General features: G+C 43.9%; 1 protein-coding gene across 1 annotated transcript in view; it reads right to left on the reverse strand.

The window, feature by feature from the left end:
• Window positions 1-499, reverse strand: part of ybx1 (Y box binding protein 1) — a 22,970-nt gene extending 22,471 nt beyond the window's left edge. Inside the window, exon 1 of the mRNA XM_043676347.1 lies at window positions 238-499. Within this exon, the coding sequence (XP_043532282.1) occupies window positions 238-484 (247 nt within the window). The 5' untranslated portion in view covers window positions 485-499. The remainder of the gene's footprint in view (window positions 1-237) is intronic.
• Window positions 500-23,004: the final 22,505 nt, after the last annotated feature.

Raw genomic sequence — 23,004 nt, forward strand, 5'->3', positions numbered from 1 at the left:
TGTGCGGGGGGGGGGGGGGGGCGCCGTTGACTTTTGAATCCACGTGAGCTCGACGCCGGCGGCCGTTACTACCCCCCCCCCCCCTCACCACTCAATCCCGCACCCCGGGGGTGAGGGCCTGCGCTCTCTGTCCCCGAGACCGGAGCTCTCCCTCTCCCCGGGACCGCCCTCCCTCATCTCGGGGAGGCCGCGCTCCAGGCCCGGGGCAGGGGCCTGGCGTTCCTCCCTCTCACCCACCGATGACTTTCTTCTCCCCGGGGGATTTGGGTTTGTCCGGCTGCTGCTGCTGCTGCTGAGGCGGCGGCTGCTGCTGCGGTTGCTGTTCGGGTTGCTGCTCTGTCTCGGCCTCGCTCATGGTGTTGTCAGGCTGCCTGCGGGATGGTGGTACAGTCGGGCCGCTCTCGGCTGGGGGGCTCCCTGCGCTCTCGCTCCTCGCTCTCCGCTCCGCTCCGCTCCTCTCGCTCTCCCGCTGCTGAAAGAACATGGCCGCCCTCTCGCGAGAATTTCAAATAAATACCACCGATCGGCCCGCCTACCTGGCCAGTTCCCATTGGACACTCGTTCGTCCTTCCCACTCGCTATTGGCTATGTCGTCTGTCCCTCACGCGTCTTCGCCACCGCCCACATTCCACGGGTAACGGCCGTGACTGGCGCGGCATTCCAATACCCGCTCTCCATTGGCCTATGCCGCCGTCCATCGTTCGTGACGTAACTCCATTGTCCGCGTTTGCACCCACCTATTATGTCTTCCGATTGGCCCTTCACCGGCCTCTTCCCACCCCCTCCCCATTTGATTGACAGCGGCGGACAGGTGAGCAGCTGTCAATCACAGAGTGAGCCCGGGCCACTGGGCATCACTTGCAAATATTGTACCGGGTATACTCACTGAGCACCATCTTGCATACATCAGACACGTAGACCATGTACAGCACATACCTCAAACCGTCAACACTATCTTGCCAGCATGGAGACCTTGAAGGACTGCCAAAGAAATGTCTTTAAGCCACAAGGATCTGTGCTGGGTCTGCTGCTTTTCATCATTTATGTAAATGATTTGGATGTGAACATAGGTATTGTTAATAAGTTTGCAGGTGACACCAAAATTGGAGATATAGTGGACAGTGAAGGTTACCTCAGAGTACAATAGGATCTTGATCAGGTGGGCCAATGGGCTGAGGAGTGGCAGGTGGAGTTTAATTTAGATGAATGCTAGGTGCTGCATTTTGGAAAGGCAAATCAGAGCAGGATACATTATACATTTAATGGTAAGGTCCTGGGAAATGATGCTGAACAAAGAGATCTTGGTGTGCAGGTTCATAGTTCCTCGAAAGTGGAGTTGCAGGTAGCTAGGATAATGAAGATGATGTTTGGTATGCTTTCCTTTGTTCAGTGCATTGAATATAGGAGTTGGGGAGTCGTGTTGTGACTGCACAGGACATTGGTTAGGCCAGTTTTGGAATATTGGGTGCAATTCTGGTCTCTCTGCTACAGGAAGGATGTTGTGAAACTTGAAAGAGCTCAGAAAAGTTCTACAAGGATGTTGCCAGGGTCGCAGCTATTAGGAGAGGTTGAATAGGCAAGGGCTAATTTCCCTGGAGCATCGGAGACTGAGGGTTTATTTATTCACGGGATGAGGTCATCACCTGCTAGGCCTGCATTTATTGCTCATCCCTAATTGACCAGAGGGCATTTAAGAATCAACCACATTGCTGTGGGTCTGAAGTCACAGACCAGATAAGGATGGTAGTTCCCTTCCCTAAAGGACATAAGCAAACCAGATGGGTTTTTCCTGACAATCGACAATAGATTCACAATGCTCTTAATTCCAGTTGTTTATTGAATGTAAATTCCACCACTTGCCGTGGGTGGCTATTACCAGGGTCTTCTGATGAGCAGTCCAGCAAGATGGCATGTGGGTGGCCCGGTGGCACAGTGGTTAGCACTGCTGCCTCACAGCGCCAGAGATCCGGGTTCAATTCCCGCCTCAGGCGACTCTCTGTGTGGAGTTTGCACATTTTCCCTGTATCTGCATGGGTTTCCTCCGGGTGCCCCGGTTTCCTCCCACAATCCAAAAATGTGCAAGTTAGGTGAATTGGCCATGCTAAATTGCCCGTAGTGTTAGGTGAAGGGGTGAATGTAGGAGAATGGGTCTGGGTGGGTTACGCTTCGGCGGGTCGGTGTGGACTTGTTGGGCCGAAGGGCTTGTTTCCACACTATAAGTAATCTAATCTAATCTAATAGCATTAGGCCATTGCCTCCACCATGACCTTAAAGAGGTTTATAAAATCATGAGGGGCATAGCTTTAAGGTGAGAGGGGAGAAATTTAACAGGGAGTTAAGGGGCAACTTTTTCACGCAGAGGGTGGTGTGTATGGAATGAGCTGCCACACGAAGTGGTGGAGGCTGGTACAATTACAACATTTAAAAGGCATCTTTTAGATTAGATTAGATTACAGTGTGGAACAGGCCCTTCGGCCCAACAAGTCCACACCGATCCGCCGAAGCGAAACCCACCCATACCCCTACATTTACCCATTACCTAACACTACAGGCAATTTAGTATGGCCAATTCACCTGACCCTGCACATCTTTGGATGGTGGGAGGAAACCGGAGCACCCGGAGGAATCCCACGCAGACACGGGGAGAACGTGCAAACTCCACACAGTCAGTCGCCTGAGGTGGGAATTGAACCCCGGTCTCTGGTGCTGTGAGGCAGCAGTGCTAACCACTGTGCCACCGTGCCGCATTTATTGCTCATCCCTTGGGTATAATGCTGGCAAATGGGACTACAGTAAGTTAGGATATCTGGTCGGCCTAAATGAGTTGGAATGAAGAGTTTGTTTCCATGGTGTATATCTCCATGACTCTAGTGCAGGTTTGGTGGATTGGCCCTACTAAATTGCCCATCATGGCCAGTGATGTGCAGGTTAGGTGGATTAGCCATAATAAATGCAGGGTTACAGGATAGATTAGAGGGTGACTCTGGATGGCATGCTCTTTGGAAGGTCAGTGGCTTCACTGGGCTGAATGGCTTGCTTCCACACTAAGGATTCTATCTCACTAAAACTGCTAACATTTTCTCCATCTCAATATAATTTGTTCAAGTGTATCACAGTCCCTGTTCCTGATACCGATTGATCTTCTTTGTTGTGAATACGGATGCAAGAAACTCGTTTAAAAAAGGCAGGCAGAGCCCAGTGGTTCGTGTTCCCTGCAGGCACACACAAGTTGGCTTTCCCATGAATGGAACATGCCCCTCTTGTCATTTGCATCCTGATCTCGTGAGGAAGTACACAGGGTCTTATGGTGAAGTTATTAATTTTCCTGCTTCCATAGCAGTTCAGACAATCTTGTAAAGGCTGTTGTATACTTGAATTCTCAATGCAAAAACAGTGTAGCTGTGATCTCCATGATTACATCATGCTCAGCAAACTGAGGGAAGTTACTGACATCACAAGAAATACAGGATTAGACCATTTGGCCCATTGGATGTGCTCTACCATTCAGCAGCATTATGGCTGACCTTGGATTTCAACTCACTTTTTCGCTCAGCCCTTTTTGATTCCTCGAGCTCCCAAAAATCTGTTGCAGCCAGAGAAGTGTTCAATGATGGAACATCCATAGCTCTCTGGGCTAGAGAGTTCCTTAGATTTATAACTATTTAAGAAAGTTTTTCACACAGAGGGTGGTACTGGTATGGAATGAGCTACCAGAGGAAGTGGTGGAAGTTGGTACAATTGCAACATTTAAAAGGCATCTGGGTAAGAGGGAAATGGGCCAGGTGCTGGCAGATGGGACTAGATTGGGTTGGGATATCTGGTCGGCATGGACCGGTTGGAACGAAGATGCTGTACATCTCTATGTCCTATATGATGTGCCTCTTCTCCTAAGACTAATGAACCGTTTTTATTTCTGTTGACTGAGGAATCTATCTCTCAGTATCAAACTTGCCAAATCCCTTGAGAATTATCAATGTCTAACAAATGCCCTTCATTCTTCTTAACTCCAGAGAATATCAGCACAACTAATCCAGCTTTTCACCTTAGGACAACCCTGCTCAGCACAGGGACAAACCTGGTGAACCTTTGCACCACCACCTCCAATGCAAGCGTACCCTTACTTAAATACGGAGACCAAAAGTGTGCACAAAATTCCAGATGAGATCTTACCAATATTCTGTACAATTGTAACAAGATTTCTTTGTTCCTGTCGTCCAATCCCTTTGCAATAAAAGTCAAGGAGCCATTTAACTTGCTAATTATTTGCTGTATCTATACAATGAATACACCAAAGTCTCTTTGAAACCTTTTAAAAAACAAGTCCCCTCTTCCATTTGAAATAACTCCACAAAGGCCAGTGTCCCATCACCTTTTACATAGAACAAGGCACTGACCCAGCTAGACAGCCAGCTCCTGGAGTGAACAGAACATCTGATACTGTTGGTTATTTCTCCCTAATTGTTAACAGCCCTAATCAAGGAACTCAAATTCTATGAGATCCAGCTGGCTGACATCATTCCAATCACTACACCATTCTTAAGATTGAAGTTGGTAACCCCACGGTTGCCCACATTATACGTAGATACATACAAGGAACAAGTAGGCTATGGGGCCTTTGAGCCCAATGTGCCATTCAATAGGATCATGGCTGATCCAATTAGAGACCAAATGCCACATTATTGCTCACTCCCTTAAACTCTGTCTCTTTTCGGTCTCTCTATGCCCTCTCAGTTTACATTTCCATCCGGTATTTTGCCAAGTCACCTATTGGATACTGAAGAAAGCCTGAGTAACTGGGTCTGGGCTGCAGTTCTTGGGTGAAGAGCTGGAAGAGCCCAAACACTGAATCCCCAGAGAACCAGATACTGCCAGGCATGCTGTTACTCAGTGAAGCTGAGATCGGTTCTTGAACGTCTCACCGGTGAATGACGTCCTTTGCTGTATCCTCTTCAACAGACTGTGCAGCTCTCTGCCACTGCCCTTGCCCCTGCACTTCACTTTACAGCTTCAAAGGCAGATCAGGCAGAATGTTCATATTTCTACAAAAAGGCAATCCTTTTTGAGGTTAAACTCAGAAAGGATTACAGGAACCATGCAGGAGAAGAAGAGTCAGATCAGATTGGAAAGGTTAACTCTGTTTCTCATTCCAGAGATGCTGCCAGACCTGCTGGGTTCCTCTAGCATTCTCTGTTTTAAAGTTGGATCTCCAGCATCCACAGGATTTTGCCTTTATTTGAAACCTTTTAAAGAGTTCAGAACTTCTCAAAGATCACTCCCTTACATGAGTCAAACACCATGGATGCTCAAAATCTGAAATTAAAACATAAATTGTTGGAAATAGCCATCAGTCAGTACCTGGAGAGAGAAACAGAGTTAAACAACTCAGGTCAATGACTCTATTTGAATGTATCAACGCGTATTCCTTCATGAGTCAAAACAAATGTCCCACTGAAATAAAAGCAGTTCTCAACTTGTGATCCTTCCCTATAGTCAGGCAAAATGTTCCAAGTCTTTCTCTAATTCTCATAGTCTCCCTGATTGTGCATTCCACATGACAGCAGCTCATTGCGTGAAGGAGGAGCATTAATCCTTTTGTAATTTCGCTGTAATATTTCCTAACTCTTCACCACAGGCAGAGAGAGTTCACTCTGAGTAGAATTAGAACAGGTTTTGTTTTCATTAATTACAAAAATTGAGTCTCAAGACCACTTGTCTTTCCTGTGGAAGGTGGGCTGTCTTCTATTTGAGATTCAAACAAGACTCTTAAGAGATATGGCAGCAAGAACTTCGAAGAACGGGTTCATCAGAATCTGAAACCTTAACCCCTTCTCTTCCTACAGATGCTGCCAGATCTCTTTGGTGTTTGCAGGATTTTCTGTTTTGAATTCAGATTTCCAAGCAACATCTTGATTTTATAAAAGTCACAGGCCACCTTCCAGATTGAAAGGAATGAAAGGTGGTGGCCACAATGTGTCTGGTATTCGCAATGAGAGAAGAAAATTAATCTCCCTCCTGATTCTCCAGAGTGAAAGCTAATGTGAAATGCAAGAAAAGGCAGGATCAAGTTTGACTGGAATACAGTATCTGCTATGATAGATAATGACCAATATTCACTATTTAACCTAAAACAACAAGGAATGGTCATTCCTGCAGAACATGGGATGATTGCCTACATGTGCGATATCATACCACATATATCAAATAATTCAGTAACAATTTAGAATGTTTCCTTATTTTGCCTTGGGATATGGGTGTTGCTGGCCGGGCCAACATTTGTACCCCATCCTTAATTGCCCTTGAATAGAAGGGCTTGCTAGTGCTGGTTCAGAGGGTGGTTGAGAGTCAGCAATAGTGATGTTGCTCTGGAGTCACAGGTAACAATGAGAGATTTCCTTCCCTAAAAGACATTACTGAACTGGATGGGTTTATTTTAGTACAATAGATGACAGTTGTCATGTTTACCACTGATAACTTGATGTATTTTAAATAATTCTAATGAATCTGTACACTCAGGTAGATAGAGCTTGTAAGAAAGCCTATGGTGTATTAGCGTTCATTAGCAGAGGGATTGAATTCAAGAGTGGTGAAGTGATGTTGCAACTGTACAGGACTTTGGTTAGGCCGCATTTGGAGTACTGTGTGCAGTTCTTGTCGCCTCACTTTAGGAAAGATGTGGGAGCTTTGGAGAGGGTGCAGAGAAGATTTACCAGGATGTTGCCTGGAATGGAGAATAGGTCGTACGAGGATAGGTTGAGCGTGCTAGGCCTTTTCTCTTTGGAACGGAGAAGGATGAGGGGTGACTTGATAGAGGTGTATAAGATGATCAGGGGAATAGATAGAGTAGACAATCAGAAACTTTTTCCCCGGGTACAACAGAGTGTTACAAAGGGGACATAAATTTAAGGTGAAGGGTGGAAGGTATAGGGGAGATGTCAGGGGTAGGTTCTTTACCAGAGAGTGGTGGGGGCATGGAATGCGCTGCCTGTGGGAGTGGCAGAGTCAGAATCATTGGCGAACTTTAAGTGGCAATTGGATAGGCACATGGATGGGTGCTTAAGCTAGGACAAATGTTCGGCACAACATCGTGGGCCGAAGGGCCTGTTCTGTGCTGTATTGTTCTATGTCTATGTTCTAGACGTTATTACACACCTCTGGAATAGGTGGAACTTGAACCCAGGCCTCAGCTAAAAGGCAGGGATGCTACCACTGCAGCATAAGAACCCACAAACTCCAGAGTTGATTCATTAAATTTAGTTTCCACCAACCATTCCACTATGGTGGAATGTAAATGCATGTACACAAAGCATTATCTTGGGTGTCTAGGTTATTACTCCAGTGACATTACTACAACCTCCATCATCTTCCCACAAACCCTCTAGAATGCAGACATTGGTAAAGGAAGTACAAGAGTAGAGATAAAATATCAAACTTGGAAAATATTTTGGAGCAGTCTGCAGTTTAAAGCAGCCTTTTTGTGAAACCATCATGAAGTTCATCAGGATGATGCCATGTGTGAGAATCTCTGGTCGAAGAAGAGAAACCGGCCTTTGCAGGGCATTGCCATTGGAGTTGATTAGGCTGAGGGCAATCTGAGCAACATTTTCAAACTAATGAGTTTTAAATGAAAAATGTAAGGCTATTTGGATAATTAGTAGTAGAGGGTCATCAGTTTATGATTGGCTCCAAGACTGAGAAAAGAGGAGACATTCCTTTGAGCAGGGGGGGGTCACAGGAACATAAAGAATTTACCAGGCAATGTGATGCAGGTCAAGATCATGGCAATCTGTAAGAGAAAATTGGATAAGTATTTGTGGCAAAGGAAGATTTAGAGTTGAGATGAGAAAATATTGCAGGACATTAGGATTGGAATGTGAAACCAAAGAACTGGCGCACACACACACACACACACACAAAACTGAAATGAGGCCCTTCTCTGCTGCAAACCTGCTCTGGTTCCCTGGAGAGTGGCAAGTGGATACCTGAAATGAAATGATCAAATGAACATTTGGAGCAGTTTTATGGACAAAAAGAGACACTGACATAATTTAACAGTGAAGCTGTTGAAACGTTTCAAAAAAGGAAGATGAAACAAGGTGCCAGATTAGTTTTGGATTGTTCTAGAAACAGCCAGCAAGGATTTTGGAGATCATTTCTTTTCATGTTTTTTATTCCATTATTCTATGGCTTTAATATCTTTACACTCAATAAACTTCTCAGTCAATAAACTGAAAGGACTGAACAAAACTATTTAGATGAACAGATTTATGTGAAAGTGAAAAGGAATTTCTTTCTCTGTATAAAGCTAAAGTTGACATTAAAAGAAAATTATTCTTCACATTAGACCTTATACTCTCCTGAGCTTTCTTCCATAATAATGAAGGCAAGGATGTGAATGGTTAGCAAAAATTAAATATGCAGATTTGTACATGCTACTGACTGTCATCCACTGAGAATTGACATTTATTAGAGTCATAGAGATGTACAGCATGGAAACAGACCTGTCGGTCCAACCCGTCCATGCCGCCCAGATATCCCAACCCAATCTAGTCCGACCTGCCAGCACCCAGCCCATATCCCTCCAAACCCTTCCTATTCATATACCCATCCAGATGCCTTTTAAATGTTGTAATTGTACCAGCCTCCACCACTTCCTCTGGCAGCTCATTCCATACACATACCACCCTCTGTGTGAAAACGTTTCCCCTTAGATCTCTTTTGTATCTTTCCCCTCTCACCCTAAATCTATGCCCTCTAGTTCTGGATTCCCCCACCCCAGGGAAAATACCTTGTCTATTTACCCTATCCATGCCCCTCATGATTTTGTAAACCTCATTAAGGTCACCCCTCAGCTTACCCCTATGCTCCAGGGAAAATAGCCCCAGCCTGTTCAACCTCTCCCTATAGCTCAAATCCTCTGACCCTGGCAACATCCTTGTAAATCTTTTGTGAACCCTTTCAAGTTTCACAACATCCTTCTGATAGGAAAGAGACCAGAATTGCACACAATATTCCAAAAGCGGCCTAACCAATGCCCTGAACAGCCACATGACCTCCCAACTCCTGCACTCATTATTCTTTGCACACAACTAGTGACTCACAGGTACCTGGTAACTCACAGGCAACTAGTGATTCACAGGTAACTAGTGACTCACAGGTTACCAAACTGATCAGTGAGCAAGTTTCAAAAAGAAAATTGTCTGAAATAAGGCAAAAACCAGAGTACATTTGCAGATGGTCTGAAAGTTCAGTAGAAGCTGTGCACTGACCTTAAAAGAAGTCAGACTGGAATTTGTATTAAGCCTTACAACATCAGTTTGTATTTACCTTGCATCTTTAGCACCATAAAACATCAAGGCCTTTCCCATGACCATTATGAAGCAGATTCTGGAACAAGTAATCAAAACATTGCTCAAGGACGTTGATATGAAGAAGCATCTGAAATGAAAGAGATGTCGAGAGGCTGAGGGGATTTGGAGAGGGAACGCCAGTCTGATGGCCTGAGTAACTGATGGCCTCAGTTACTCAGTTATGAAGATGTGGGTGTACTGTACCTTTAAAGAGTTAAAAGCTGGTAGAACTATCTGACAGCACCAAGTGTTCTTAATAAGGTAACAATGTAACACTTGGTCGAAAGCTAGATTAGCTGGCCACTTGGAAATGACAAAACAGGTTCAAATTAGGCCAATCAGTTTAAATTATACCACCCCCCCCCTCCCAAAAAAAAACCTCTAATCCAGTTTGTATTACATATCTTAACACAATGCTTTGGGGATATAAGACCCGGGAAAATTGAACAGTTGGGAGGGGAACTGCCAAGCCACCAGCATGCAAAGACTGCCTGAAAAATAGCTCTCTTAAAGGTACCTTTATCAATCAGTGACCTGTGAAGCAGAATCCCCAAGAAGAAACACAGACAGGAATACAGAGAAGAACCGAAAGCTGGCTGGTTTTGAGGTAAGTTTTGTTTTGTAAATCTTAAGCGGGGATTTTATAGGGTATAGAGGGGAAAGATAGAGGAAGGAGTTGTAAATAGTTGTTAATTATTCTCAGTTATACCTTAAGAAATAACATTGTTAATTTTTACTTTAAATAGTTCTTGGCCTCTCGAATTTTCCCAGATCATTGCATGGGATAAATCTTTTCAGTGCTGCTGGTTTAAACTAAGCAGGAGGGTTTAACCCGTGTCGTAACAACAGCCATTAGTTATGAAGTGAGGAACGGTGAGTCACAGTCACGGCTGCTGGATCTTTCAGTTCTGAAGAAATCATACTAAATTCGACATGTTAACTTGGATTCTCTCTCCACAGATGCAACACGGGGTAAACCCTCTGCTAATTTAAACCCCCCACACACAGAAGCTCACCTCACACCATCATCTGTTAAATTTCAAAAGGCAAGGGACTATCCCAGAGGTCACCATTTAAAGGAAAAATTAACAATTTTATTCTTTAAGTCCAAAAGAGAACATTTGACAACTATTTACAACTACTTTCTCTTAAACCTATCTTTTACCTTCCGCTCTATAATACCGGTCCGATAAAAAATTCCCCAATTAAGATTTACAAAAAAGAATAATCACGTTTCAAAACCAGTCAGCTTTGTTGATTTTCCATTGTAGATGTTTGGTTGTATTTTCCTGGGTCATCTCTTCCGTTTTCTGCTGCACAACTTTTCTTATGGACAGGTATCTTTTAGAGAGCTATTTGGCGAGCAATCTATACTTGTTGGTTCTTGGTATTTCTCCCCCTAACTGTTCAAAATTATGGATTTTATACCCCAAAACATTGGATCATTTCATTGATTTGATGTCATCAAAACACTAAATTCAAATTCAATTGGATTTTAGTATCTGGTTCATAATCTAAACTGATTGGCTGAATTTGAATTTGTTTTTGTTCCATGGCAACGCAAATCCAGCTGTTTGTTTCAACCAGCTATTACATTTTTAAATTGTTCAGCACAGCCTGTGCTTTCAGTCAGTCCTTGCTAGCTTTTTCTCTCTCTTTTTTTTGTAGATATTTTTATTGAAAATTTAACATATTTTTACAAGTTTAAATAAATAATAACCAAAGTTTATCAAACAGAAAAAAAAACCAAGAGAAAAAAAAACTCAACTAACTACTAATCTAACCTACAACTAACCAGAGTGTATAATTAAGTCTCTTACATTATTCAGAGAAGAAAAAAACGACGGATAACACAGAAATTGAGTAGTGAGATACATGCTCAGAATGTGTTAACATCAAATCGTAACAAAACCCGTATTCGTGCGGGATTCCTCTCCCAAGGGGCGGACCAGCCAGGTTCGCCATCTCAATTAAATAAAAGTCCTTGTTAGGATGGCCGAAATATCTGTATTTCTGTAATTCAAGAAGGACTGTCATATTTTATGGAATAATGCGGTCTTTTGGTGCACCATATTTGTAAGGAAGTCAAGGGGAATACCATGATTATTCCATGATTATTCTTTTTCTCTCTCTTAAAGGTACAGTGTACACATACACACCTTAATAAAAGTTGGCATACATCTCTGATCCAGTTACAGTACCAATCTGTCCATCATTGCAATACTGCTGCTAACAAAGTGTACATGCAGGGTCAGGCACCAATCCAATGCATTGGGCCAAGGTACATTTCAGAGAAGGTACATCTCTGAAGAAGGGCTTATGCGATTCTCCTGATCCTTGGATGCTGCCTGACCTGCTGCGCTTTTCCAGCAACACATTTTTCAGCTACATCTCAGAGCTGTCTGCTCTTTCTCCCATTGTGTACTACTTTGGTGCTTAGACCATCTGCCTTGCCTGTCACACTTTGCTGCTTCAGCCAGACTGTAAAGGCTCACAGTTCTTCTGCCTTGCTTTGTTGCTCCATGCAAAAACAAAGCCAGTCAATAGGTCGTGGTTGTGAGCAGTCACCAGTCAAGGGGGTCATCATAGACAGCTCTGTGTTACACCAATCTGACATGTACAACATGTGCTACCTGTCTATGTGGCAGACACATTGTGCCAACCAAATGATCAGGTCTCCAAGTCTAACAGAGAGTAATCCTCCATGTGTACAGCTAGTCACAGGCATCAGCTGGTCCAGTCCAGGGGCTTGGATATGGTCATTCATTTGCTTGGGGTGAACATGGTTGTGGTCCTTTTCACCACAGTTGGAGGAGTGGGCCTTGGACAATCCTGGGGGCTCAGAGCTGATAGGCTGGACAGGAGTCCTTGGGAAGAAAAGGATATGGAAATTTCAGGGTGGGAGGGGTGATGCTCTTGATTACCCGGATGAGCCTGATGCTCACGGTGCCAAGTCCAACCTGCCATGCCTTCCATCCTTGGGCTAATTGTAAATATGCAATGGAAACAGAAAATGGCCCTGAGTGGGTGGAGTCAGTGTTTTTCTGTCTGAGCACATGGGTTCCACAGGGAGCAATAGGAGGCTCTCCAAGGGGCAATTGCATTAATCAGGCACTTACACAGGGCAGGGTGAAGACAACCATCATCACTGCTCCCTGCCTGGGAAATGCAACAATGACCAACTGGGTGGGGCATAAACACTGGGCACAGGTAATCCTGACCTCGTGACTGAGATCTACACATTGTGAAGTAGAAGTAATCCCAGGTGACCTTAAAGTGACCCCTCAGGGCCCCAAAGAACAAATGTTGTAATGATTGTAACAAGGTCAGTACGGTCAACATCTTAGAATATGACTGCCCTGATTGGGACAGATTAACAGTCCCAATCAGGGAGCCCTAGTTGACAGATATAAACAGAAGTGTCTGATAACCTGTTCACGCTGGAAGCTGGATCAGTGTCAAGGACTCTCCACATGTAAATAAAGGGAGAGTTGGTGGGATAATAGCCTCTGTGAAGTTATTTGCAAAATAATGTGAGATCACATTGGCTGCACAGTGACACTGAATTGATGCCTTTCTCTTTGAACTGTAAGTATTCTACACCATGCTCTGACCTGTAACGCTGCCTTTCCTGGTGATGTGAGACTGACAGGACAAGGCCTCAGTCCTCATGCAGCAGTCTGCTACTCTTCCTTTGTCACGTGCCTGGTGCTGCATTCATCAGAAGAAGGTCCTGTCAAAGGTCCATGTGGAACCATTCCATGACCCTCCCTGTCAGAGTGCCCCATGTCTCACTGCCTGGAGAACTGGGCAGAACCCGAAATGCTGACTGCTCTCATTACTAAGGAGCTGTTCTGTTTCTGATATTCCCCACCCCATTCAATGGATGCCTGTCCAATGGATCCAGCCACAGCAAGGCTCCTTGTCACTGTTGCTATGGGGATAGGATGACGGTGCAGAGAAATGGAGGATGAACAGATGTGTCAGTGAGCTGAGGACCAGCAGCAACCTCCAGCAGTTGCTGACCATCCTACACAGGAAGAGGTCACACCTGGAGGTGCCCTCAGGATGGGGAGGAGGAACAGGAGGCCCAGAGTCTATCATCCTCAAGCGTCATCACAGAATGAAGATGTCCTGGGACACTGTCATTGAGCAATGCCAACTGCTGGAGTGTGAGCTGTGAGCTGAAGGCATGGTAGCCATCCCATCCCAGTGCTCATCAAGGTAACAGCTGCATTAAACTCTAATGCAAGTGGCCACTTCCAAGGATCCACTCGGGATCTGTCACAGTGCTGAATGGTCTTCATCAAACATGGATTATCTTTAACACACCAAGAACTTCATACAATGTTCATAAGCCTCTTCTTAAATGGTTCAGAAAGGGGAAATTTCTTCAACCGAGTTTTCATCAACAAACAATTCCCCACAAACAGAGCTTATCTTCCATTGTCAATGAGGAAACCACAATTACCATAGTTAATTTTCATATCAGCAGCCTCTCATAATATGCTTCAGTCATCACTAACTCAAAATAAACATTCAACCAATTCAAGTTCCACATTTCTTTCAAAATCTATTGGGAAAAAAGAAGTTCTGACAACCGAAAAAATGAGTGTAAACTCTCGGAATCTTCAAATGCCAGGGAAGCAGCTTGTCCTATCAGGAGTTCTGCATATCATCCGAATACAGACAATGAGTGAAAACTCTGAACAATTGTTACCAGGTAAAATATTCAGTTTGCAACTTCTTTCGTGAAGGTTTTAAAAGATACAAGAGATGATGTAATGTAAGTGAAACCAGGTCAGAGGAAAATACATATGATTACCAGCTGGATTCTCCCATTTTTAAGTGAAATATTATTTCTGGGGAGTTTCATTGAGTGTCCTGTTGTGTCTCACAGCGACTTCTCTCACACTATCCTCTCCTCCTCAGCTCATCAACTAAGTAACCGGCCTCTTTGGTGTTTTCTCCTACAAACAAGGAAGGTGGAATCCCAGTGTCTGCTGGGACCTGCTGGTGTACAAGCTGCTGGTGCCAGCTTCACACCACTTCAGATCCTCAACATCAGAGCTATCTCACACACTGTCCTCTGAGGAGACAGAAATGTCTCAGGAAGGGAAGCTGGAGGCCTTGCTGGTACAGAGGAGATCAAGGCATTGAAGATGGCCAGCCTGGACACAGATAGCAGCTCAGATCCATAGTGCCTCCAGAGTTAGAGAGAATCTCATTAGTGCAGCAAAATGAACAATAATTTCCTGTGTTACCCAGATGGGAAATGCCACTATCAACTCTCTGTTTGCTCACACCCACCCTAACCTTGCCACCGCACACAGACCTCAACACCACCCATGGATCACCACTGCATGTAGCTTCTCCACTCCAAAGCTCTCACCTACCTCAACCTCCACAACCACGGACCCTTCCTTTTCTGGTTGAAAAGCTGTACAGCCTGGGCGGTGTGTCTGTGGGCGGCACGGTGGCACAGTGGTTAGCACTGCTGCCTCACAGCGCCAGAGACCCGGGTTCATCTCAGGCGACTCTCTGTGTGGAGTTTGCACATTCTCCCCGTGGCTGCATGGGTTTCCTCTGGGTGCTCCGGTTTCCTCCCACAATCCAAAAAAAAAAAGTGCAGGTTAGGTGAATTGGCCATGCTAAATTGCCCGTAGTGTTAGGTGAAGGGGTAAACGTAGGAGTATGGGTCTGGGTGGTATTCGCTTCGGCGGGTCGGTGTGGACTTGTTGGGCCGAAGGGCCTGTTTCTACACTGTAATGTAAAAGTAGCTGACAGCCTCAAAGGAAGCACAACATAAACACCATGACCCAGACAGCAGCCTGTGGCGCCAGCTGAGAAAGCAGTGTGTCACAGAAACATCGAAAATAGGAATTGGAGTAGGCTGGTCAACAAGCTTTTTCCAATCTCAGCATCTTTCCCCTTGATTCTTGCCATTATCCATGTTGCTGAGGGGCTGGTAAAATTTTGCCCTATGTCTTTGCTTGAGCTTTACAAGTGTCAGCTGGTGAGAAAGGTGATGATTTTAAAAAATATGATTTGCTTCACAGGCACCAACTACTTAGATCAATTTAATTCGGTCATTAAAAAGGAAGTGATGATGGTAACCAGAGGGTTGTAGGTTGAAAGTGGGCAGAAACATTACGTTTTGATTGCAATAGATATACAAATGGTGATGACAGAAACAACACTGACATCATGCAACTGAAAGATCATAACATTTCAGCCTTGATCTTGTCTGCCAGGTGAAATCAATCAGGGTCAATAGAAACTGGGATCAGAGTGAACCAGGGGGAAGGGATTTTGGTTCTTAATCACAGCTTCCAAATGTATGGAAGGAAATGTCAGATGAGGACAAGATTCAGTTTGGCATTGTCTCTATTTCACCTGCATCCTCACTCTCTTTACCATCTCCATGGAGTCAGATGATGCAAATAGATTCATGGACCGATAAAGGCCACATCCTGAGGAAGCCGACTGAAAAAGAATGTCATTTACTATTGAACATTGAGATAGGGCCACTCTACATGGATTACATAGGCCAGTCCCTGACTGGGACTGACAGTCCTGTAGACCAATCCCTAGGGCTGCTTTATTTTATAGATTTTCTAATCAACCTGCTCAGAGTTTCTAACACTGGAGCAGGTGAGACTGCTACCTGGGTTTCCCCGGCCCAGAGGTAAGGACTCTTGTGCCATAGAAGCCTTTCTAGGTCTGCTCTTTTATATATAAAAAAAACCTATTCAGCAATGTCATTGCACATATAGAGAAGCTGGGATTTGAACCCAGATCTCCTAGCTCAGAGATGGGGCAATACCATTGTGCCACAGAAGCCAGCTAGGTTTTTTTTAAACATCTGAAGTATTATCACACACAACAAAAGTTTTTTTTCCTCCACCAACAAATCACCATAACTTTTTTTGTCTTTTTTAAACTATTAACCACCAGCAGTAAATTGTCCGTGCAGGTATTAGACAAGCCTGCAAACTACTGGGGGGTGGTGGTAGGGAGAGAGAGAGAATGCGCTAAATCAAAATGCATTTGGAGGGGAAATGAAGCACTTTATCCCCTGCAGTGTCCACCTCTCTCTAAAAGGTATCAAGGGCATTGATGGACGCCGCATGCTCCCTCTTCAATGATACCCAGGCAAAAATGTAACCGTGGAAGAGGGGCAGGCAGTTGGCAGATATGACCTCCTCTACTGCCTGCTGCCTGGACCTGTTTATAACCAGCTGGGCCTGTACAGGGAACAGACCCACAAGGAAGCTCTCCGAGCTGCCCAATCCCATCTGCTTGGTCTGCTTTACAGAATCAGAGAATCCCTACACTGTGAAAGCAGTCCATTCAGCCTATGAGTCCACACCAACCCTCGGATAATATCCCACTCAAACCCCAGCCCAACCCTATCCCCATAATCCTGCATTTTCCCCTGGCCAATTCCCCTAACCTACACATATTTGGACTGTGAGAAGAAGCCCGAGCCTTCAGAGGAAACCCACACAGACACAGGAAGAAGGTGCAAACTCAACACTGTCACCCAAGGCTGGAATCGAACCTGGGGCCCTGGTGCTGTGAGGCAGCAGTGCTAACCACTGAGCCACCATGTCACCAACAACAATATTTTTTATTCTTCTTCTACTTTATCATTTAGGCAAGTCTATACAATGAATGGAAGAGCCTTGGGAAAAGTTGATGGGCAGAGAGATCTGGGAGTGCAGGTCCATTGTACCCTGAAGGTTGCTGCACAAGTGGATGGAGTGGTCATGAAGGCATATAGTATGCTTGCCTTCATTGGACGGGATATTGAGTATAAGAGCTGGCAAGTCATGTTAAAATTGTACAAGACATTGGTTCGGCTGCATTTGGAATACTGTGTACAGTTCTGGTGGCCACATTACCAAAAGGATGTGGACACTTTGGAGAGGGTGCAGAGAAGGTTTACGAGGATGTTGCCTGGTATGGAAGGTGCGAGCTATGAAGAGAGATTGAATAGGCTAGGTTAATTTTCATTTGAAAAAAGGAGATTGAAGGGGGACCTGATTGAGGTTTATAAAATCATGAAGGGTATAGACAGGGTGGATAGAGACAAATTTTTTCCCAGGGTGAAAGATTCAATAATGAGGTCATGTTTTCAAGGTGAGAAGTAGAAAGTTTAAGGGAGATACATACGGCAAATACTTCACACAGAGGGTGGTGGGCATTTGGAACGTGTTGCCAACAGAGGTGGTAGAGGCAGGCACGGTAGATTCATTTAAGATGCGTCTGGACAGATGCATGAGTAGGTGGGGAGCAGAGGGATACAGATGCTTAGGAATTGACCGACAGGTTTAGACAGTAGATTTGGATCGGCTCAGGCTTGGAGGGCAGAAGGGCCCATTCCTGGGCTGTAAATTTTCTTTGTTCTTTGTATCACATATGACTGAGTGACCATCCCATCCCATCCCGAAAACCATCGTGACTTTTGCTGGGTGTGCTTTTTAGCACATTTAACCCATTTTCTTAAACAACTTGGAGCAGGTGGGGCATGAACCCGGGCCTCCTGGTCGAGGAGTGAGACTGTATAAAGGGCTCAGGTGATGAGTTCCACAGGAGCACCTCAAGGAGATGAAATAGTGACTTCACAATGCCCGTGGGGGAGTCGGGGGGCAGAGCGGAGTGCCACAGATGTCACAGTCAGGAATCGGCCCTATATTTTCTGTCTTTCCCAGGCACCATGGTGTGCATGAGTGTGCCCAGAGGCACATAAAGCTACAAAATAGAGACACGTCATTCAAGACTTCCATCTTGTACTCCTCAGGACAAATACAAACATGCCAAATTTGAAAGGATCACCAAGTTAATTACCACAGACATTGCCAGATGTGCTGAGTTTCTCCAGCATTCTTGCGTGCAATTCTGGTCTCCTTCCGATCGTAAAGATGTTGTGAAACTTGAAAAAGGGTTCAGAAAAGATTTACAAGGATGTTACCAGGATTGGAGGATTTGAGCTATAGGGAGAGGCTGAACAGACTGGGGCTGTTTTCCCTGGAGTGTCGGAGGCTGAGGGGTGACCTTATAGATGTTTACAAAATTATGAGGGGCATGGATAGGGTAAATAGACAAAGCCTTTTCCCTGGAATCAGGCAGTTCAGAACTAGAGGGCATAGGTTTAGGGTGAGGGGGGGAAAGATATAAAAGAGACCTAAGGGGCAACATTTTCACACAGAGGGTTGTATGTGTATGGAATGAGCTGCCAGAGGAAGTGGTGGAGGCTGGTACAATTGCAACATTTAAGAGGCATTTGGATGTGTATATGAATAGGAAGGGTTTGGAGGGATATGGGCCGGGTGCTGGCAGGTGGGACTAGATTGGGTTGGGATATCTGGTCAGCATGGACGGGTTGGACGGAAGTGTTTGTTTCCATGCTGTACATCTCTTTGACTCTCTGACTCTATCTGCAGGATTTCACCTTTAACCAATCTAATATTCTTGTGTGTGACCTCATGAGTCCAAGATGTGAAGTTTTGGCAGCAAGTCATAGAGCCGTACAGCACGGAAACAGACTATTTGGGCTTTTTAGATTAGATTCCCTACAGTGTAGAAACAGGCCCTACGGCCCAACAAGTCCACACCGACCCTCCGAAGGGTAATCCACTCAGTGCCATTTTTCCTCTGACTAATGCACCTAACACTATGAGCAATTTAGCATGGCCAATTCACCTAACCTGCACATCTTTGGATTGTGGAAGGAAACCGGAGCACCTGGAGGAAACCCATGCAGACACGGGGAGAATGTGCAAACGCCACACAGACAGTCGCCCGAGGCTGGAATCGAACCTGGGACCCTGGTGCTGTGAGGCAGCAGTACCGTCCGAACAGAGCATTTGGTCCAACCTGCCCATGCTGATCATGACCCCAAAGTAAACAAGTCACAGCTGCCTGCCTGGCCCATTATCCCTCCAAACCTTTCCTGTTTGTGCACTTATCCAAATGTCTTTTAAATGTTGTAACAGCACCTGCATCCACCACTTTCTCAGGAAGTTAATTCCACACACTAACCACTCTGTATCAAAAGCTGCTCCTCATGTCATTTTTAAAACGTTCTCCTCTCATCTTAAAAAAATATACCCCCACTCCCACTCAGGTTGTAAGAAAACATCTATCTTCTGGTTTTTTGACAATTTTCGTAAATTTCTATCCACCCAATAGTAACTATCTTGCCATTGAAAACAGATTCTCCTTAAATTTTATAATTTGAAATCTTTGGTTACATTTCCTCTCAACCCCTTCTGCTCGATGCAAAACAGTCCTGCCTTTCCACGTAACTGAAGTCCTTCATCCCAGACATCATTCTGGAAAACACTGGACATATCTGTATAAAAGGAGAAAGTGAAGACTGATTATGCTGGAGAGTCAGAGACAAAAAGTGTGGCTTTGGAAAAGCACAGCAGGTCAGGCAGCATCCGAGGAGCAGGAGAGTCGACGTTTTGGGCATAAGCCCTTCAACAGGAATGTCATATTTGTATCAAAGTTAATTTCATGTAAAAGTTGCCCTAAGAAGATTTTGGCTTAAAACATTGTAATTTTCCATTCGTATCCTGAGATAGTCAACCTTGGTTTTTCCGAGATCAAAGCCCACAACTATCCACTCTCCTCCCCTTCATGTTGAGCCCAGGACCAGTTCACACACACTTACTCAAATAAAGCAGCAGGTTGGAGGCACTGTCTGGGAAAGCCTGTTGTCGATCTCCCTGTCCACAGGCAGCTATTTCCCTTTGAGGGTCCTCCAACATTGCCATTGCAGATAGCCCACATCACAGAACTCCCATGAAAAGAACTACTACCAAACAACTTTCTGCACAAGCATCTCTCTTTTCATCGAAATTGAAGTTCAGTGACAGTGCAATGACTGCAACAACAAAAAGATAAATGATATTAAATTCATCCCTTTCAGAAAGATGACATTGGTTGTCTTTAAAACTATATAGAGGCATAGTCACAGAGGTGTGCAGCATGAAAACAGACCCTATAACCATATAATTTAGCTGGAAAGAAATGCAGTATTTGCGTATTTCTGAATTCATGTAGAAGAATATTTAGATCAGTTTCCACAATAATATTCCAAACAACGATAAACAATAAACCAGGTCCATGCTTCCAATGGATCTGATGACTTGCCATTACAATGATCATGATTAACCATTTCAATTAAAAACACAAAAACAATATCAGAACATTAAACTGTTATTTAGGCGATCAGTCGATGAATTAATATGGTTAAAACTAAAATTTGCATTATTTTTCATTCCACTTACACAAAACTTTCACCACAAGCTTGTAAACTGTTGTAAACAATACTCATTGAGAATCAGTTGGAGAGTGCTACTGAAAGGACAGTGCAAGAAGCAGGAGATGACAAGGAATGATTTGTGATAACTACATTGTCTGAATCGATATGTTGGATAATACAGAAATAATAAACTGAGGAAAGCACCCTTCCACAATAAGCCCTTCTCAATAAATCGATAAGAACGATTTTTGAATATCTATAAGAGTCCAACATTCAATGCTGTCATGCATATGTGATGAGAATTCAGTGACTGCAGGAGCTTTGAGTAAATGTAGCAGGTTTTTACTGAAACATACTGACCCATAATGTAATGAGAATTCAAGGTTGGATTTCTTTACTTCTGCTGATGGTCTCGTGAGGTCATACAATAGAAATGCCTTCGAGAGGAGAAAATGGAAGATAACTAGCCTGTTCTCAGTTACTGAATGAAGAGCTATCTTGATGAACAATATAGACAGATTCCACATCTGCCTTTTCAACAAGGGGATAATGAGTGTAGTGACAGGGATTGAAACTTAAACAAAGGAGAAGATAAAAATTTAAACCAGAACACAAAATTAAGTGCTTTGATTGTAATCATAGAGATGTATTCCTAAGTAATGAACCTGAAACACTCTGAAATTAAAGACACTGAAAATAGGAAGTGTCACATGGATTCCAAAGTGCTATCATCTTTAAATAATGAATACACTTAATCAAATAACAATGAAGCAGTCAAGAGTACAGTCAAATTCCCAGGTTGTGAATGAGTTCCGTTGTTGAGTCTGCTCACAGGTCATAGAGTCATACAGCAGTACACAAGTAGGAAAACAATACAGGACAATATGAAAAGCTTTTTCTAAGTACAGGGAATGTTCTTATTTCAGACATTTAAACTGAATATCAATACACCCCTGCACGGGAGTGTGTTCTAACATCACAAGTGTTCTTAAGACAGATGTTTGTAAATCAGGAGCGGAGTGGGAGTAAGAGTTCAATCCCAAAAACTGGTGTGGGATTAGAGCGCACAGTGAAATTACACCTGATTATTATACCAACATTAAGAAACAGCAGAAGTAGACTATTCAGCCCATCTAGTCTGCTTGACCATTCAATGCGATTATGGCTAATCTAATAATCCTTAACTCCATTTTCCTGCCTTTTCCCCATAACCCTTGATTCCCTTATTGATTAAACACTCAGCCTAGAATTCACAATGACAAAGACGGGGTACAAAATGATCGAGCCTTGACAGCTCTTTGAGGTAAAGAATTCTACAGATTCACTCACTTCTGAGAGAAGAAATTCCTCTTTATCTTTGTTTTAAATCAATGAACCTTATTTGGAGATTATTCCCTCAGGTCCTAGATTGTCACCCAAGGGGGATAATCTTTCAGCATCTACCCTGTCAGGCTTCCTAAAAATGCTGGACATGCAGATGTCCCTGCTCCCTGGAGCTCAATCATCTCTCACCATTTAGATTAAATGACTTTGTTATTTCTTCCAGATTGAACTCCATTTGTCAGATCATATTTATTTCCTATTGCAGTCTCCTTATGTCCCTTCATAGCTTACTTTCCAACCAATTTTTATATCATCAGCAATCATATTTTCTGTTCCCTCATTCACCTCATTTATATAAATTATAACATGCTGAGGTCCCAGCAATGAGCCCTGTGACATGCCACTCATTACATCTTGCCAACCAGAAAACAAACCAGTTATGCCTATTCTGTTTCCTGTTAGCCACCCAATTTTCTCTCCATATCACTACATTACAGCCTACAGCATCAGCCTTTATTTTCTGGAATCACCTTTAATGTGGCACTTTATCAAAAGCTGTCTGAAAAATCTAATTACCACCCATCGACGGGTTCCCCCTTATCCACAGCATGTGCGTCTTCCTCAAAGAACTCCAAAAATAGGATAAACATGATTTCCCTTTCAGCAAACCATACTGACTCTGCCTGATTATCGTGAACTTTTCTGAGTGCCCTGTTTTAACATCGTTTGTGATAGATTTTAGCATTTATACTACGACAGACACTAAGCTAATTTGACATATAGGGTTGGAACCTTGCCAACTCTTGTATGACATGGACATTGGCAAGTCAGTTGAGATTGATCGAAATAAGTTTCTTGAAGTCAAGAGGAAGTAGTGAGATTGAACACCCAAGTGTGAACAGAGAGATGAGAATCTCCTTAGTGAGTGATGAGAAGTTCATTGGCATTAATTTTCATGTATTCAATTGTCAGAATTCTTAACCTAAGTCCCCCCGATAAAGTCCATCCAAACTGGAGCACTTGTCCTCCCACAGCTCCACAACTCATTCTGTGCCA

The sequence above is a fragment of the Chiloscyllium plagiosum genome, chromosome 34 (assembly GCF_004010195.1).
Source record: "Chiloscyllium plagiosum isolate BGI_BamShark_2017 chromosome 34, ASM401019v2, whole genome shotgun sequence".
Classification (NCBI taxonomy): Eukaryota; Metazoa; Chordata; class Chondrichthyes; order Orectolobiformes; family Hemiscylliidae; genus Chiloscyllium; species Chiloscyllium plagiosum.